Consider the following 18,640-nt stretch of genomic DNA (forward strand, 5'->3'; position numbering starts at 1 on the left):
TGGAGAAGATCATAGCTTTCCAAATAATTAACCCAGAATCATCAACCCTAGTCCACAATTTCTTCTTTTGACTGTAATATTCTGAGGTAATTGGGGTTTGAGACAAACTTTAAATTGCTTCATTTCCAAAATTCGTTTTGGTCACAATGTCCAGGAGCGATCCATCTGCTAATCAATAAATGACATTTAAATGCCGCTGCAAGAAAGGCAACCCAGCACAAAACCAATACTGTCAGCAACCCAGAACAACTTCAATTTCCTGACAGAAATCGATTCACAGCAAAATAGAGATTATTGTAAATATTTATAGTGCTAAAAGGAAAAGCTCATCAATGCAGCTTTTTGAACCGTTCGTGTCCAAATAAAAGATGGACCCCACCTAGCCATCTATCTCATGGGCAGGGGGCGGTGGCTGTGCAGCCACGACTCTATTGTCCTCTTGGAACTTGCTCTTTGAAGTGTAGTGGGTGGTCTGGGCACATCCCAGACAAGGAAGCCGTAAAGTGGGAAGAGCACCCCGCATGGGGAGCTGAGTTTCACACTTGGCTCTTCACTGGCTTGCTGTGTGATCTCAGAAAGCCGTTTAGTCTCTCTGAACATTTCTTTTTCCCATCTGGAAAAGAATAATCATCTTATCTGCCCAATTTAATCTCTCTCCCAGGTTGTGAGGATGAAATGAAGGGGGCAGGGGAGGAGATATTGCTATACATATATTTAGTTGACTGGGCAAACTTGGAGCCTTATAAACGGTTCCTTATTTCCCAAGCAAAGGATTAAGGAGCATGCAGAAGGGCTTCTGTGAAATCAGATTATTCATCCTAAAGCTCAATGCCCACGGGAGTTTTACTACTAAAAAATAAGTTACAACAGAAACATGTGTTTATTCAGTAATATGACTATGCAATAGGTGCTGGGAAAACAAAGATGAAAAAGACCTGTAAGGACTTTGTGCTCTAGAGGCTCATAGTCTAGTGGGGGACTGTACAGAGAAATGGGCATTGAGCAAGGCAAGTGACACCCATAAATAAAGCATGAGTTTCAGGATTACCCAAGGAGAATGTCATCATGTTGAGCAGCAATGAGTGTGGTTATTCCAGGAAAAGACTTATAACAGGCAAACACTAGCATTTCAGGGGAACCATAAAAATAAATCAGTGTTTCCCAAACTTTGGCCACTTAAGGTCTGCTTTTACATTTTTTTTTTTTTTTGACCATACCACTACCATTTTTTTTGACTAATTTTAAAAAATGCAAATAAGTTGTATTTAAAAAGAAAACTTCATATTACTTTCATAAATGAAAGTTATCACTTGTGGTAAATAGAAAGCAACCTTAAAACAAACAACACAAACTCTTTTATTCAATAAATAATCGTCAGGCTCAGTTCTAGTTTCTGGGGCTAAAGGAGTGACCACGACGGACAAAGGTAAGCGATCGAGATAAACTAACATCAGATAGTAAAATATAAACTAACTTAGGAGGGTTACTTTAGACGCGGTGGCGGTGGGGCTTGAAGATGTTATTTGAGCCCAGAGCTAAAGCTAGCACTGGCGATGACCACCTCAACATCAAACAAGGAAAACAAGGTCATTAAATTTCAACCAGATATGGTGGCCCGCTGGAGGCTGAGCCAGCAGCCGGAGAAGGAGCAAGTGTCAGAGAGACGTGCTCACACCCATCTGAGACTTTTATCGAGAGGAAAACAGAAGAAAGAGGCCAAAAGACAAGGAAGTCGCTTTCTCACGTGTGAGTCTAAGTTGTTCAATGCTCTGTACCAACTAAAATCCAGCCGGGTACCCCAGCGGAAAGCATCCCACGCTTGGGGAAATACTGCAACCTCCGAGTGGGATGCAGGTTGTAACCACTACGAATACCAAACTAGTAAACTGAGACCAAGGAAAGTTAATTCGGTGCCTCAAATAGGTTAGTACAAGGCAGAACAAGGAGACGAGCCCTGAACTCTCCGTGCAGCTCCAGCCCGGACGCCCCGTGTCCAGCGGGTCCAAGGGCGGCGTGCGGACGCGGGGCACAAGCGGGGAGGTCTCGAGGTCCGTATTCCCCAGCCTCGCGGGAGCCCCTCCCAGGGCGTGGCTCAAAACGCGGACCAGCAGAATCGGCGGAGCGGGATAAAAAGCACGGCCTCCGTGCGCAAGCATGCGCGTTAGGCCGGCCCCGCCGGGCCGCGCTCGGCGCTAGGGGAGGGTCACCCGAGGCGGGCGTGCGCTGCGCAGGCGTCTGCGCCCCGTGGGGAGGAGGGCGAAGACTCCATCCGCCATGTTGGATGCCGCAGATTCGCCATAACTTCGCCGGCTCTTTTCTTAAAAAAATAAAAATAAAAAGCGAAGCATCAGCGGGGCGCCCCGCCTTCTCGGTCGGCAAGGGAGGGGGCCCAGAAGAGCCCGAGGCTTTTTTTTCCTCCGCGGTGGGGGCGTTGCCATGGAGACGCGGGCGGCAGGTGAGCCGAGCTGGGGGTTGGGGTGAGGACGGGGTGGGGGTGGGGCGCGGCGCGCGGCGCGCGGGAAGCCGTTTCGAGCGTCGAGTAGGCAAAGCGGCGCGCAGGCCGGCGGCCGGCGGAGGGATCCGCGGCCTGGGGCGGAGAGCGAGCGTAGCAGCGTTCTGCGGCCACACGTTCAGTCGCTGGCAGTATCCCGCCGCCAAAAAAAAAGTAAGGAGAGAACTAGTAGGAAAGCAAGCGCGGGGCCGTTTCCAGGGCAACGGGTAGCGCCTGGGCGCGCTCCAGCGACGGAGCTCAGGCGGTCCAGTGGGCTCGAGGTTCGAATCTCGGTGCTGCCAACTCTTTGGTTCGGTTTACCTTGGCTGGGCCTCTTGCTTGCCTGGCCTCAGGATCCACCTCTGTGAAATGGGTACCTCCTCTGGGCCGCTGTCTCTGGCTTTACGCACCGAAGCAGCTTCTCAGCTGGCTGGACCATTTAATAGAGTGACAAGACTTTCCAGTTTACACCCAGTGCAAGTCATTTAACTTTGAGCTTGGGGTCCTTCACCTGTAATTAACTCTAGCTTCCACACTCGGGCACTGACTTAATACGTTTTGCTGCTCAGCATACCTGACAGCTCTAATTTGTAGGTTATTTATTTATGAGGAACAAAAGTTCAAAGAGGTCATTTTCATACGGTTTAAAAATGGCAGAGCTGGGACTTTAAATAACAGCTCCCTCCAACTTGGGATAAAATCCAAACTCCTGCGTGCATTCCTGGCTTGTACCTCCCTCCTCTAGAGTAGGGCTTGGCTTATGAGCGTTCAGTACATACTTAGTGAACGGAAGAATGAATGATCACGCCTGCCCCTGTCCATCTGGTTTCCGTGCTGGGGCCCAGGTGACCTTTGGGAGAAGCAAACATCATGTCACTCGGGCTTATGCTTCACAGCAGCCCCTCTCCAGCTTTATCTGTGAGCCTACAGCTCATCTGCTGAAGCATCTGTAGTAAGTGTCCCCATGGTGAAGGGTGAGAGGCAGGGTGCACTACTCCCAATTCCCAGGGGCACCTTTCCTGGCCTCTTTAGTTCAAACTAAGAGCTTTGCATGGAGCCCCCTGCACACTGTGCAGGAGTAAAGAGCAGTGTGAGCCTTGGCCCTGCCCTTACCTGCTGTTGTGCCAGATGGACCAGGTGTGGGAGTGTGTGGTGGAGTGATGAGTGGGCCCAGAGCCACAGTGGGGGGTCGGGAGACCTGAGCTGCACCAGGCATGCTTTCTTATATCACCCTAATAGGAGCACCAGAGACCGACTCTCCAAAGGAAATACAGGTTGAGCATCCCTAATCCGAAAATTCAAAATCTGAAATACCCCAAAATCTGAAACTTTGCTGATGTGACATCACAAGTGGAAAATTTCACACCTCACCTCATGAAGGGTCTCAGTCAAAAACGCAGGTGCAGGACAGTGACGATGGTGTTGTTAATACTGCAAAAATAAATGCAGCCTTAATGATTCATTGAAAACCTGTCCTTGTTTGTTGTTGTTATTTGACAGCTGACAGTTGTTTTGGTGAAGCCACTGTGCTGCGTAGTTACCCTGAACACATCGTTTTTTTACTGTGTTAATAGTATATCATATTTTTTACTATTAAGTACTTATGTGTGAATAAGTATACGAAAATGATTGCTTATTGGTAGCATTTAAGTTCAGACAGGATTGCTGGTGATGCCAAACAACCACAGATTGTTCATATGAGTGGCTGAAATAGTGACACCTTTGCTTTCTGATGGTTCAGTGTACACAAACTTTGTTTCATGTACAAAATTATTAGAAATACTTTATAAAATTAGCTTCAGGCTATGTCTAGAAGGTATATATGAAATATAAATGAATTTTGTGTTTAGACTTGGGTCCCCTACCCCAAGGTATCTCAATATGGATATGCAAGTATTCAGTGATCTGAAAAAAATCTGAAATTTGAAACAGTTCTGGTCCTAAGCATTTCAGATAAGAGATGCCTAACCTGAAATTTATTCGAGAATAGTAGGGGATTGCAGTCAGGGATACGTGTGCTATGGTGGATCATAGGCACATCCAAAGAGGTTGGGTCAAGGGGAGACTTTCAAAGACAAAAAGGAGAACTCCATGGAAGCTGTTTTGAAACAAAGACCATTGGCTTTAGGGGCTGATTGCAGAAGCTGGTATTAGTTCCTTGGTGGAGGTAGCCATGTCAGCAAGTGACCTTGTGCAAGAGGCTTATCTGGAATACTGTGGTTCTAAAGAATTCCTTGCCTAGTTCCTGTCTTAGGCATTACCTGTGCCTGAGGGCCCCTCCTTCACAGCCTCAGGCCCCACTTCGTTAAGGTTTGACTCCATTTTGATACACTTAAAATACTGACTTCTCTATTTAGTCCCTTCCTTCTCCCATATGGCTGCTTATACAGAGAATGAACTGCCCACCTCTTCTCTTTTGGAATTTACCTAACAGTTTCTAAAAAGAACCCTGGGCATATGTTGTAGTTTCCTTCAATTTTCCACTGTAACAAATGAGAAAAGATCATATTTTTAGAAATACCATGGCCAGATAATTTCTGAAAAGAGTTAAATTAGGAGAGACAGCACAGTGAATGATAAGGAGATGGAGTTGCTTATGGTCTGTAAGTCATGGCTTCCAGGTGGCAAACTAGCTGAGATGGCCATCGCTTTGAATTGGGGCTCTATTTTCACATTGGTCCTCTTTCAACCATGTGTCATTTGCCTCTGGTGTTTCTTTTCTCTCCTCACCTTAAAATTTACATGAAAACTTTTCAAAGGTAGCTGTCCCTAAGTAGAATTAAGTTGCTGCCTAGGGCAAGGGCAGTCAAGAATCAGATATATTAAAAAGATTCTCCTTAATTGCATTTCCTTTTATAGATAGTTTCATGCCTGCAGCCTCTGAAAACCTCTGCACTGAGATGGGCTGATTTAATTATATAGAAGGGAGTTAGCCTGGAGTTAAGTTTTCTCTCTCTTCTCAGCTGTTTACCCTGTTAAACTTTCACTGTCTTTGAACTTTCTCTAGGGCACGTGGCAACTGTAAGGGTTGGACCGGTTTAGGAGGGTAGAGAGAACACTTTGCTCTGGGTGCCGAGATCCACTTCTCACCAGATTCCAGACACAAGGGAAGTCATGTGGAACCCTAGTCCCTGAGAAAAGAGACACAATCCTGCCCCTGCCCTGTGGGTGCTGGTGGCACTCAGGAAATGGTATTTGTCCCTTCCCTGTGCAGAACCACCCTCTCCAGTGTGTATCATCCACTCAGTACATTGTCATCTACTTGCTTACGCATTTGTAGATGGAAGGGTGGGATAGAGTTTGAGTAACTTTTTAAAAGAGAAAAAGAAATAACCTGGGAGTGAAGCAAAATAGACATTTTAGGCACCTTTTACAGATTTGAAGTTGCCTCCTTTTTCTTCTTCAAGGAACATAAAATATACAGATAACTGAGATTGCTTTTGCTTGGCATATTAATATAAAAAAAGGGACTCAAATTTGGATAACAGAATTTTCTTTTTTCTGTTTTTAAATTTTTACTTTTTAAATTGTAACTTAAGAAATTATAGTTGTATCCATTTATGGGGTACAAAGTGATGTTATGATCCATGAATATAATGTAAAATAATTAAATCAAGTTAATTAACATCCATCAGCCCAAATATTTATCATTTTTTATGGTGAGAACATTTGAAATTTACTCTCAGCAATTTTGAAATGTACAATACATTATTATTTATTATATTCGCCATTCTATACAATATATCTCAAAGAAAAAAACTTACTCTTCCCATCTAATTGAAGCTTTAACTATTACCTCCCCGTTCCCCACCCCCCCCCGCCTCTGATAATTATTAATACCATTCTAATCTCCGCTTCTTTGAGTTCCATTGTTTCAGATTCCACATATAAGAGAGAACATGAAGTACTTGTACTTCTATGCCTGGCTTATTTCATTTAGAATCACATTCTCTAGTTCCATTCATGTTGTTGCAAATGACAGAATTTCATTTTTAAGGCTAGTGTTCTGTTGTGTATGTATACCACAGTTTTTTTTATCCATTGATCTGTTATGGACACTTAGGTTGATTCCATAACTTTACTATCGTGAATAGTGCTGCAGTGAGCATGGGCGTGCATACATCTCTTTGCTATACTGATTTCAAATCTTGTGGGTTCTTTTAAATCATGTAATAAATGAAGTTGCAAAGTGTTGAACTTTGGAATCTGGTACCTTTGTGTTCCAAGCAGAGTCTGGGCCGAGGCAGGAGGGGCGGAGTAGGCACCTGGCCTCAGAGGACGTTGGTGAGAGTTGCAGGCTGTCCAGATAGGAAGGGGGCAGCGTCCCACAGTGGGCAGTGAGGCATGAGAGGACCAGTGCAGATGCAGACCTGGAGCCAAGGAGCAGGGAGAGCTTGGGATATTTTAACATCTCTGGAGGGTGTTTGACCTCAGCCCCAAGGCTCCTTGTGGGGCCTTAACTGTCTTCCTTCTTAGTGTTGGATATTCTCCTTGTGTCTCTGCCAGCGGCCTCTTCTTCAGGAGCTGTCCCTAGGGGTATCAGTATTAGTATTTTTACTACCAAGTTTGCTCCTAGCTCACCCAAATGTTTGTGCCAAACTTTGTGTCGTTTGCTAGGGATGCACAGTCTAATATGACACATTCTTTCCTCTTGAGGATTTCATGTCACTAATAGGGAGTTAGTGTTTAATGGGGACAGAGTTGCAGTTTGGGAAGAGGAAAGAGTTCTGGAGCTGGATGTGTGATGGTTGCACAGCGATGTGAATGCACCTAATGCCACTGAACTGTGTATACCTAAAAATGGTTAAGATGGTAAGTTTTGTTACATGTATTTTATCACAGTGAAAAGGAAAGACTATGTGCTTTGTAATTGCATTTATAAGAATTTCTAGAAAAGGCAGAATTATAGGGACAGAGAACCACTGGCTGGCTGGGGCTGGCAAGGACAGAGGGGTTGACTACAGAGGTACTGGGAAATTTGTGGGGTGCTGGGAGTGTTCTGTGTCTTGACTTTGGTGATGGTGACATGACCCTGTCCCTGTGTTTAAACTCTTTCAGTTGTACAGGGTCCCTGGGCAGTGCTGGAAGTTTTCACGAGGTAAAGTGGCGAGGGGCATGGTCACTGCTGGTCACTGCTATCTGGGCTGGGCCAGGGGCTCAGGAAACCCTCGAGGGTGATGTTTGAGCAGAGTGACCAGGCCAGGAGAGCACACAGGAGGAAAGCTGGGGGTCGTGAAGGAGACCCACAGGGTGAGCAGCCTGTGCCTACCTACTGGGCTGGCCTGAGCTCCTCTGGGGTGAGGCAGTCACAGCCCAGAGTTAACAGTGAACCTCCAGGTCCTTGTGCTTTCTTTGTACAGGGGTCAGGCCTGAGCCGCTGAGCCCTGGGGTTGGGGGTGGGGTAAGTGTGCTCAGCCTGCCTCAGCCGTCCCTTCAGCGGCCAGTCCCCTGGCAGAGCTTGGAGCAGCTTCTGGCCTGCTAGGCCCTGCGTAAGGCCTGGGTCTCCACCTCCATCAGCAGGGCCCACTCTCTATCTACTAAGGCTGCCCTGGCTCATCTCCTTGGCCTTGCTTCTTGCTGGGTTGGGTATCTGTGGGGACCCCTAACCCCCGAAATGTAGGCTCTGGGAAATGGCACTGGCTTTGGAGTCCCAGAGACCTAGCTTTGCATTCTGGCCCCACCATGTGACAGTTCTCTTGACTTCTTTGAGCCATTTCCATTTCTGTAAAATTAGAGCTAAACATACCTTTGTCTCAGGATTTTATTCTCTGAAGAATTGAATCAGGTGAGGTGCACACTGAAGTGGCTGGTGCTCAAGGCAGTGTTTTTGAGGTGGCCTTGAGGGTTCTTGCTGAGCAAGCCTGTGTTTAACTCAAGTGCCCACGACTCTATGGGAGCAGCCTGTGGCTTTTCAAAGTCTGTCATGGAATATCACTGCCGGAGAATGCACAGCATGTGCCACTGTCCTCGGTCCCACTGTATCTGGCCGTGGAGTCCTGGAGTAGCCCCTGTGCCACTTAGCTCTCCATGGGTGCGTGCCAGCTTTCTGCCTGCGCCGAAGCTCCTGCCCTGGGCCGCCACAGCCCCTGCCCTGCCCTGCCCTGGTGGCACACCCTATTCATCCCAACAGCGTGAACCGCCCAGTGCTCACATTCTTAACCAGAAAGGTTATCTACAATTATAGCTTCCTTTGTGTCCCAGCTCTGTGTCAGGTGTTCTTGGCCATTGTTCTCTGCCAGTGTAACTACAGTTTTCTGACGTTATTAACTTTGATATTATCATATTCTATCTTTGATACTATTGGAATATTATCTTTGATTTGTAGACAAAGAAACTGAGGGTCAGAGAGATTCGGTCACATGCTGGTAGGTGGTTAAGCCAAGATTTGAGCTTTGTGCTGTTTGATCCCAAACCAAACTGTGCCTCTTTTCAGGCTACTGAGTGGGCCCCGCCACATTTCTTGAGTACCTGGAGTGTCAACACCTCCTACCTCATTTAATTCTCAGATGACCCAGGGAGGCAGGTGCTGTCATTGCCATTGTACAGATTAGGAACTGGGGCTCAGAGAGGCGGGGTCCTGGATCAGAGTCCTGCTGCTGTTAGTTGTGTGATTCTTTCCGTGTGTTCCTGACCAGCCCTGGTGGCTGACTTCTCTCAGCGTTTCCTGAACTGCTCTCTGTGTGCAGTCGGAGCAGGTAAGAGGGGTCAGAGGACATAAGGGCCTTGCTCAACACAGATGTGTTAAATATTACTGGACGAGTGTCCTGCCTGAGGCCATCTCAGAATCTCTAACGTGCCCAAGATAGACATATGACATTCAAGTTTTCCCAAACTCACAGGGTCATGGGGCCTTCTTGGGGCTTTCTGGGACCCAGGGCCGGCTTGGGGAGATCTTGGGGGGCCCTGATGGGCGGGGCTTGTCACCTCAGGCCACACCTCTTGGCTTGCTGGTTGGCCACAGGAGCGCGGCTGTGGGTTACATGCTCACCCTGGGCCAATCAGGGCCTCCTGCTGCTCTGGGACCACCCTGTCCTCCTTGGGCGGGGCTGGGGAGCAGTTTCCTGGGCAGGATGGGTGGGGCCTGCCCAGGGCTGTCTGGGTGGTGGGCGTCCTGAGGGAGCGAGGGGGCGTCTGGAGGAGTGAGGGGATCTCGGAAGGAAGATAGAGACAGGGAGGAGGTGGCCTTCGTTTGCAGGGTGGGAAAGGGGGTGCCCCGCCTATCCCTTTGACTGCCTTGATAGAGGAGCCCTAGTGGCTGGGTTAGCAGTCCTGCTAACTCTTTGTTTAAAATTTAAAAGTATAGTTTAGAAAATAATTTTCCCTTCGGACTTGAATTTTCACTTGGCCCTCTCTGGGGTCTGTTGGTTCCTGGGTTGCTGGGCAGGTGTCAGGGTCAGGGTCGCCCCTACTCTCCCCTGGCAGCGCTGCCCTCCTGACCTCCAGCCACAGCAGGGCGGTGGGCCCGTGAGAAGTGGTTCTGCTTGCTTGGCTAGCTCTGGGGCTGAGGAGCCTTAGAGGGACACTCGAAGAGGAGCTCTTGCTTTTCAGAGACAGACCTGAGAGGTTAAGGGACTTGCCCAAGACCATGCAGCCAGGGACCCAGCTGGGAACAGAAGTCCAGTCTCCTAAGTGCTGGGTGCGGGCACCCTGTGGGGAGGGACAGGGACATGATGCCTTCCCTGGACCTCACGTGGGTCGGTCATGGGATGATCTCCCAGTGCTGCCAGCTGGGGCTGCACTGGGAGGGAAGCCTGGGTCAGTCCAGCCTTCTCTGCCCCAGCACTTTCTCCCAGCCCAGGTTCCTCCCCTGAAACCAGGAAGCCTGTTAGTTTGTAGCGTGGTTATAATGCTGATACTGTTTCTTGTGGGGCGCTGTTGGCATGAAAATCCTCTCTTTTCCAGGTGACTTCATTCTCATGCTTTTTCAATGTGGACAAGTTTTTTGAGAACTTATTTTTCAACTTTCTTTCTTTTTTTAAACCTTAGATTTGTAATGGGGGGACATTTAGGGACTTTTAGTTATAGTAATAACTATAGTAACAGACTCCCCCCCCCCCCCCCCATTTAATACTCCAAATGTCTTCCAAGGACAGAGGCTTTGGTTACATGGAAACCTTTTATTCTTTGAGCAACTTGTTGTTTTGAGTATTCAAGTGGGTAGGAGATGCAGGAGCTCAGTAGAGCTGAAGTTTCTGTAAATAAAAGAGCATGGAGCTTCTGCAGCCTTTTGAGATGGAGGGGAGAACCAGTGATGGGAAGGAGAGGAGAATGAGCGAATGCAGCATGTTCTGTGTTGACCCCTTTGAGATGCTCAAATACTGAAACAAAGCATATTGGACCCACAGAATTTGTTCTCGTTTGACCCGTTATTTGGACATAATTTTTTACTTATAGAGAACTAGAAAGAGTACTACAAAAATTCCCATATGCCCTTCACTCCGAGTCTCTGGGTATTATAATAGTATTGACATTTTACTGCACATTGTGCTTGCTCTCCCAAGCCCACTCTCTCTCTGCCCCTTTCTCCCCTCCACCTTCTATCTTTTTTGAGCCACGTGAGATAAAGTTGCAGACATAATGCCCCTTTACCTCCTCCTGAGTATTTTCAGTATTTATTTCCTAAAACAAGGACATTTCCTATATAACCACATTTCAATTGTTAAAATGAGAAAACAGCGATGCAATGCTACTATTCAGGTTTCACGGATTGTCCCAGTGACGTCCTGTCCTTTATAACAAAAGGAAACCCTGGGCTATGCACTGCACTCAGTGGTCATGTCTCTTTGTTCCCTTAATCTGGAGCAGTTCCTCTTTGTGTTTCATGACATTGATATTTTTGAAGAGCACGGGCCATTTATTAATATTTTTTTGTAGACCCTCTCTCCCTTTGGCTTTTTGAAATATTTCCTTACGATGGGCTTCAGATTCTGTAGTTTTGGGCAGGAGTACCACAGAAATGATGCTGAATTCTCAGCACATCATGTCAGGAGGCATGTGATCTTCGTTTGTCCCCTTACTGGTGATGCTACACATTTAAGGAGGTCAGGTTTCTTCACTATGAAGTTACTATTTTTCCCCTTTGTAATTAAATGTCTTATGGTGAGATATTTTGAGACTTGTTTGTATTTATCCTGCTACTCCTCACTCCACCAGCTTTCTTCATTCAGTAGTTTTAGCATGCATTGATGAGTTTTGCTGGAATCAGTCATCATCATGACGGTTGCTAAATGATAGGTTTCTAATTCCATCAGTTCGTCTGCATTTACTATTAATAGTTATCTTTTTTCCCCCTCAGTTTTATTATGAGGTATAATTGGTGAATAAAAATTGTATATGTCCAAGGTATACAATGGTTTTGATATATGTATACATTGTGTACAAAGGTTTTGATGTATGTATACATTGTATACAGCAGTTTTGATATATATTGTGAAATAACTATCACAATCAAGCTAATTAACATATCTGTCACCTCACGTAGTTACCATTTTGTTTTACTAGTTGTCTTTCTGTGTAAGCAAGAACTAACTTTCTCTTTTCCTTTATCTATTTATATTACTGTGGATTCATGAATTTTTATTTTAGTCAGTGGTTTATAATCCTTTTTTATTTAATTTGATATTCAAATTGCCCTATATTTGGCCAGTTGAAGACCTTTAAATTGGGCTTCTGTGTCCCCTCTTTTGTGAGGACTTCCTTACTTTCTGGTACAATAAGATAGTCCAGGATCATTTTGTGCTTTCCCTGTTCCAGCTCTGGAATCTGCCATTTCTACAGGGAGACCTGGTTTCTTTTAGTGGAGAATGGTATTTAGAAACTGACATCTGGGAACCAGGTGAGCTCATTGGTACTGAGATGTCATTGCTTCTCAGCCCTCTTGGTAATACAGCTAGGAAATGGGTGGGTGGATACACATCCACAGTACATACGTGTGTTGGAATTCGTATGGGCATAGCAATCTATATCTATTTTAATCTTAAAGATCCTGAGTTCAGATAGGTTTTGCCAGTTGCAGTCCAACACCACTGTGTTTATTCTGTTCTTCACCTTTTCCACATTTATAACTCCCTTCTCTGACAGAGAAAACTGGCTCTTGGTATCCACAGCATAGTTACTTATTTGCTCAATCCTGGACGATACTAAAAATAGTTTCAGAATCACGAAAGTGTGTCTCTGAAAAAGAAGCCTACTAACTAGAGTAGTTCAGTATTTAATTAGAGTTCTTTCTCTCTTTAGCCTCAGGCATGTATTATAGTACAAACACCAACTTCCAGAGTTTCTCTGGTTTGTCCTCCTCTCTCCCGTTTCAATGTCGTTATCATGATCCATTTAAAATACTGGTTGGTTCATTTGTTTCTGTTTGTATTTTATTTTAGCGTTCCCCCCACGCTTTTTTATTTTATTTACTTTCTTTGAGTGTGTGAATTTTTGAGGTGAATGTTTCTTTTACTTTAGCGAGAAGACTGAATTTTGCTTCCTTTTTGTGTGGGGCACAAACACAGGGAATGGGACAGCTGAGGGTTTTCAGGAAGGAGGAGTCCTGGGGAGGCGTGGAATTGAAGAGTGACTTACCCCATTGAAGGGGGCTGTGGTCCCCTTGCTGACACCTGATTTGGCTACCCTCCGCTGAGCATCTTTCTTCCAGGCACTTTGCCTTGGTTCTGATTTTTCTTCCTTCAAACCACCATTCCAATGTAGCATTTATTTCTATTTTATAGATGAGGAGTCAGAGGGTCAGAGAAGTTAAATGCTTTTCCCTCTGCTGGGCTTTGGACTGGGGGCTTTCCAGCCCTGAGCACAATCTTTCTTCCCCAGCACACTGTCATCTCTGTTTCCTAGAAGTATGAGTTAGGAGTGACTTAGTTCCTTCCCAGTATCCTCAGGGATTCTTAGGTGAGCACTCTGGACATGTTCTAGTCTTCCTGACAAAGGAAATGCAGAATTTCTCTGTTTATAGGTAAATATCTTTTATATCCTTTAACATTGATATTTTTAAGCATTTAATTGTATTTTGAGTTAAACCGTATTGATGTTTTTCGTGCTTACAATCTACTGTAAGACAGGCGGAGAAAGGTTAAACAAACACACCATCACATACATGATTATAAATTGTGCCACTCTACAAGGCATATATGTGGGGAGAGGGAAGAGTACTGGAAACCTAAATTATATTGAAGGGGGTTTAAGAAAAGTCTCTTTGAGAAAGCAAGGTTTGAGCTGAGGCTTGAATAATGAGGTTCTTGAATTAATGAAAAAAGTTTGCTAAACATCGAGCAGGTGCTTGCCGGTTTTCGCCTTGCAAGAACTAGTTCTCGGGCAGCTGTTCTCCTTTGCCCTTTGTCGCCTCCTAGGGGACATACATGTGAATGGACCTGTTACGGGTTGCCTGGGAAACACTCCTCCGGGCCACCACCACAGTGTGACCTCACCGGAGCCCAGGACAAGTCAGGAATGACTGAAGGGCCAGCATGCCAAGCCTGCAGGAGAGAAGACCGGGGCCCCCGGATAGCTTGTTCAGATACTTATAGTGCTTGGCTGCGGGAGGGGCTGGACTTTCCAGGGACCTCCTGAGATTGCACCAGTTGGAGCCCGGTCGGGGAGACGGGGGTGGGTAGCCTGACTTTCTGAGGTTCCCAGTGGTATAGACACAGGTGGCAGCTGCCCAGCACGGTGGTATCTCTGCATGGGAGGGTCAGGCAGGGTTGTCTGATCCTGCTTAGATACTGGCCCAGAGCCTGGACTTGAACACTTCTCTGTCCCTTCCAGTGGCAAAAGTCTACCAAATTAGGCCACAAATAACACCACAGTCATGTAAAATTATTCTCATGAACAAAATGGAGTTACTTGTTTATGTTCCTGGAGGGATGATCTGTCTTCCTCATTCCTAATTGTGCCCAGCATAGTATGTGACACGTGTTAGGCATTCATTCAATGTTGAATTATGAGGCTATTGTGCATAAATTAAACATAATTGTACTTTTTCCCCTAATAAAAACTGAAGAACCCAGGTATTTTGAGTTACCAGGAAAAATGGGCCAGATCATTTTGGTAGGCTGGAGACAGGTGGGCGGTGGGGTTTGGAGAATTTGTCTTTTCCCAGTGGTTTTTCTTCTTTAAATTTAAAGCTTTATTCTGAAATTTGAAAAGACTTTATCCTAATATTAAAGGGTGGTTCTTTCTTCTAGAATTAATTTTCAAATTCAGAGCACTTTAAAACTGAGACCAATCTCAGGGTTTCATAATAAATAAAGTGAACGCGTGGAGTTGAATTTACATGTTTCCCACATCGCCCAGCCTGTTATTTTATTTTATCTCTTTTGATTATGAACTCAGGAACCCAGAGCACACAGCCAGCTTTTAAACTTGTGACAGTAATAAATGAAAATGTTCCTCTGTCATCTGCCTCTCCCAGAATAGTGCAGACAGGGACTCTGGTCTGTAAGTTTTAAGTTTGCTAATTCTTTGTCTTGATTTTCCTAACTCAGTAAGTCCCCAAGAGCCTGGGGTTGTGGAATCCCTCTCCCACCCCTCTGGAGGTCAGGGAGTGGAACCTGAAGACCACATTTCTCTGATCAGCAGTGAAAACGTTGCCTGGTATCCTGGAAATAATGTGAACACTGGATCTGTGCCTAGTCCAAACTCCGATGTGCTCTAAGTGGAAAAGAAAACACTGGATTTTGAAGACTTAGTTAAACAAAAAATGAGGCCGGGCGGAGTGAGTCACACCTGTAATTCCAGCACTTTGGGGGACCGAAGTGGGAGGATCACTTGAGGCCAGGAGTTTGAGACCAGGCTGGGCAACATAGTGAGACCCCATTTCTACAAAAAATAATAAAAAAATAGTCGGGTGTGGTGGCACATGCCAGTAGTCCTAGCTACTTGGGAGGCTGAAGCAGGAGGATCACTTGAGCTGGGGAGTTCATCTGGGCGACAGAGCAAGATCCTTTCTCTAAAAAAAAAATAAAAATGAAATTTTTCATTGATCTTTTAGAAATAGATTATAAGTTAAATGAGTTTATTTTGGATATACTAGGTTAAATAAACATTGTTAAAATTAATTTTACTTGTGTTTTTTTATTCTAATGTGGCTTCTAGAAAATTTCCACTGCCATCAGTGGCCATGTCATATTTCTGTTGGACTGCGCAGGCCTGGACAAAGAGTCACGCCTCTTGAGCTGCGGTTTGGAGTGCCCGGCTGTGGGGATGTCTTTCCTCCGGCTTTTGCAGAGCTATACATTGTCTGTGTTCTTCACTCTAGGAAGTGTCGTCAGGCAGGGGCCATCTCCAGGAACAGTGCCTGGCACATTTTAAGAACAGACTGTTTGTTGAATGAATCTACTTGGCCCTACATGTTGTTTTCAAGCTTGTTTTACCCAGTAAGTTGTCCACCTTGACAGTAGGAAATATTACTCATCTGTCCTCTCTCCTGCCTCCTCCTGCTCGATGCTACCCATAGTAAATGTGCTCATTCATTACACCTTTGTTGAATTAAAGCATCACTCAAGTAGGAGAAGCGGGTGAGTAGAGTCAGCATCTCTACGAACTTTAGTTGGCTGGAACCCTCACCTAAGTGGTGTGATGTTAGAAGAGTGAAGAGAAGGGGAGAGAGGCAGGCAGCATCTTCAGCTACTCGTGTGCCGGGCCCTGAGCTCGGTGCTTTACTGGGATAAGCTGCCTTGATCTTGAAAATAACCCGAGGAAGCAGAGTGAGGAAACGCTGTCTGGACAGGTCTAACTCACAAACCGCTCTAATCCAGAAAGGTTGGCTGCGGTCCCACCTCCTGCATCTCTAGGTTCCCTGAGGCTGCATCAAGCTTTTATTCAGTCTTTTCCTCCTCCTGATGGCTTGAGGGTGCAATGGGATAGAAAATGGGGGTAGAATTTGAGGCCCCTGATGGAGAGGGAAGAGATTAGAGGAGGACTGATGGGACCCTGAGCGAGTTGTCTTTCCAGAGCTGGGTCCCAACTCCTCCTCCCAGGGCTCCTGACAGCTCCCTGTGGCTGGTTTTCTTTCTTCCCTTTGTTTCCACACCTTCTTTCTCTGGTTGCTAGTGGCTCTTTCTTTTTCCAGTTCCTTGGAGTTCCGAGTCCTGATTTCTATTCGCTGTCACTATTTTCTTTTTCTTTCTTTCTTTCCTTTTTTTTTTTTTTTTTTGAGACAGAGTCTCACTCTGTTGCCCTGGGTAGAGTGAGTGCCATGGCATTAGCCTAACTCACAGCAACCTCAAACTCCTGGGCTCAAGCAATCCTCCTGCCTCAGCCTCCTGAGTAGCTGGGACTACAGGCATGCACCACCAAGCCCGGCTAATTTTTTTATATATATTTTTAGCTGTCCATATAATATCTTTCTATTTTTAGTAGAGACGGGGTCTCGCTCTTGCTCAGGCTGGTCTTTAACTCCTGACCTCGAGAGACCCTCCCGCTTCAGCCTCCCAGAGTGCTAGGATTACAGGCATGAGCCACTGTGCCTGGCCTTGCTGTCATTATTGATGCTGTGTTGTTTATATTGTCCTTCTAAAAGCTTCTGAATTGCCTACAGAAAGCGTGTTTATATACGTGTATGCATGTGTGTGTTGTGTGTGTATGTATGCACACATGCATGTTTTCTGTGTGTGCATGTGCATGCACACATGCATGTATGTTTTCTCTGTGTGCATGTGTTTGTATATATGTGTCTGTATCAGACAGTAGCAGAAGCAACTAAGGACATGGCAGCAGCTTTAGCTATCCAGCTGGACTTTTTTGGATTTAGAAAATTCCCTGTTCTCTTTAGCATTGGCACCCTATTTAGCAGTCTCCAAAGCCCTTTTCCTGGTGTTCACCCACACAAGCTGCCCTCCCAACTCAAGCCTCCCACCCCTTTGACCTTATGAGGTCAGCTGTGGTTATCTCTGTTTTTGGGCTTAGTCACTGCAGGTCCTGGAAGGGAAAGGTGGCTTCAGTCGTGCCAAAGTGGCGGATGACATGGGGTTTGAATCTAGGGTTTCTGACGTGAGCCCAGTGAGGAAGCTGGTTTTAAGGCAGCCTTTTAAGTTCAGATGTGCAATGAGAGGTGTGCCTGCCACACAAGGGAACCAAAATACACAAGAGCAACAAAATTGAACAACTGGAAACTTGGGGATATGGTGGGGGTGGGTATGGTAGCTACGGGCATTGCTGCTTCCCTCTCAAATACACTATAAAGTGGGAGGATTTTGCTCGCTTTACTTTTGACATGGAAACGATCACAGAGGCTTGGTTACTGTAGAGGCATCGATGAGAGTTATGGGCAGGAGCCTCTTCAGGGAGCCCTTGTCAGTTTGCAAATGGGTAGCTGTGATGTCGGAGGTCTGCACTGGGTCCCATGCGCTTCCTGCATGTTTGCTCTGGGGGTGAGGGGCTGTTCCCGTTTATATAAAATTATTTGTGGTGCTTCATAAGGGCCACATTTTCCAGCTATGATTATTGTGTTAAATATGAATATACTTCATTGCCCAGGGCTCTCATTTTGAGAGTGCTTAAAAATAACTTAAAAAAAATTTATGCCAAGTTTCAACATGGAAGAAATGTGTATGCATAAAATTATAATGCAACTGTTGGCCCAGCCTTAATTATAGCTGATACTGAGCATTTCTCATTTTATTTTGTTAATCCAGCTTCAGCAAAGAAACACCCATGGGATTTCTCCCCTTGCGTTTAATAAACACGTTAACTTTGTGAGCGATAGAAGTTGGCGTGTTCATCAGCATTTTATGAGATGCATTATAATAATTCCACAAGTTAGGGGTGTGCATTTATGGGAACTTCAACTCACAGAACATCAGAGCTGGGAAGGCACCTTGGAGATTATTTATGGGGGGAGGCAGGAGATGGGGAGTTGGGTCATGGCACCTCTCCAGGCTGTAGGGGAGGTGCGTGCTGGTGGGTCTGCCCCACACCCTTGCCTTGGTCCAGGTGCTGCTGTTTCTGTTACTACCCGTTAGCCTCTGGACAAGGCTTGAAGACCAGGTTCCACTTTGAAACATTACAAGGCCAGTTATAATTTGGGCTGTTCACCTTTCAGATGAGAAAAGGAGGCATAAAGAGATTCAAAGACTTAGGCAGAATCTATCCATTGGAGGTGTGAGAGCCACTTGGGGGCTGGGAGGCCCAGGCTTCTGATTCCGACAG

At 45.8% G+C, this 18,640-nt stretch overlaps 1 protein-coding gene across 2 annotated transcripts in view; it reads left to right on the forward strand.

The window, feature by feature from the left end:
• Positions 1-2,237: 2,237 nt before the first annotated feature.
• ZFAT (zinc finger and AT-hook domain containing) overlaps positions 2,238-18,640 on the forward strand; it is a 187,649-nt gene continuing 171,246 nt past the window's right edge. For both annotated transcript variants that reach the window (XM_069465392.1, XM_069465391.1), the window contains exon 1: positions 2,238-2,455. In XM_069465392.1, coding sequence (XP_069321493.1) covers positions 2,437-2,455 — 19 coding nt within the window. In that variant the 5' untranslated portion in view covers positions 2,238-2,436. The remainder of the gene's footprint in view (positions 2,456-18,640) is intronic.

This window comes from Eulemur rufifrons, chromosome 3 (genome assembly GCF_041146395.1).
Source record: "Eulemur rufifrons isolate Redbay chromosome 3, OSU_ERuf_1, whole genome shotgun sequence".
NCBI classification, from domain to species: domain Eukaryota; kingdom Metazoa; phylum Chordata; class Mammalia; order Primates; family Lemuridae; genus Eulemur; species Eulemur rufifrons.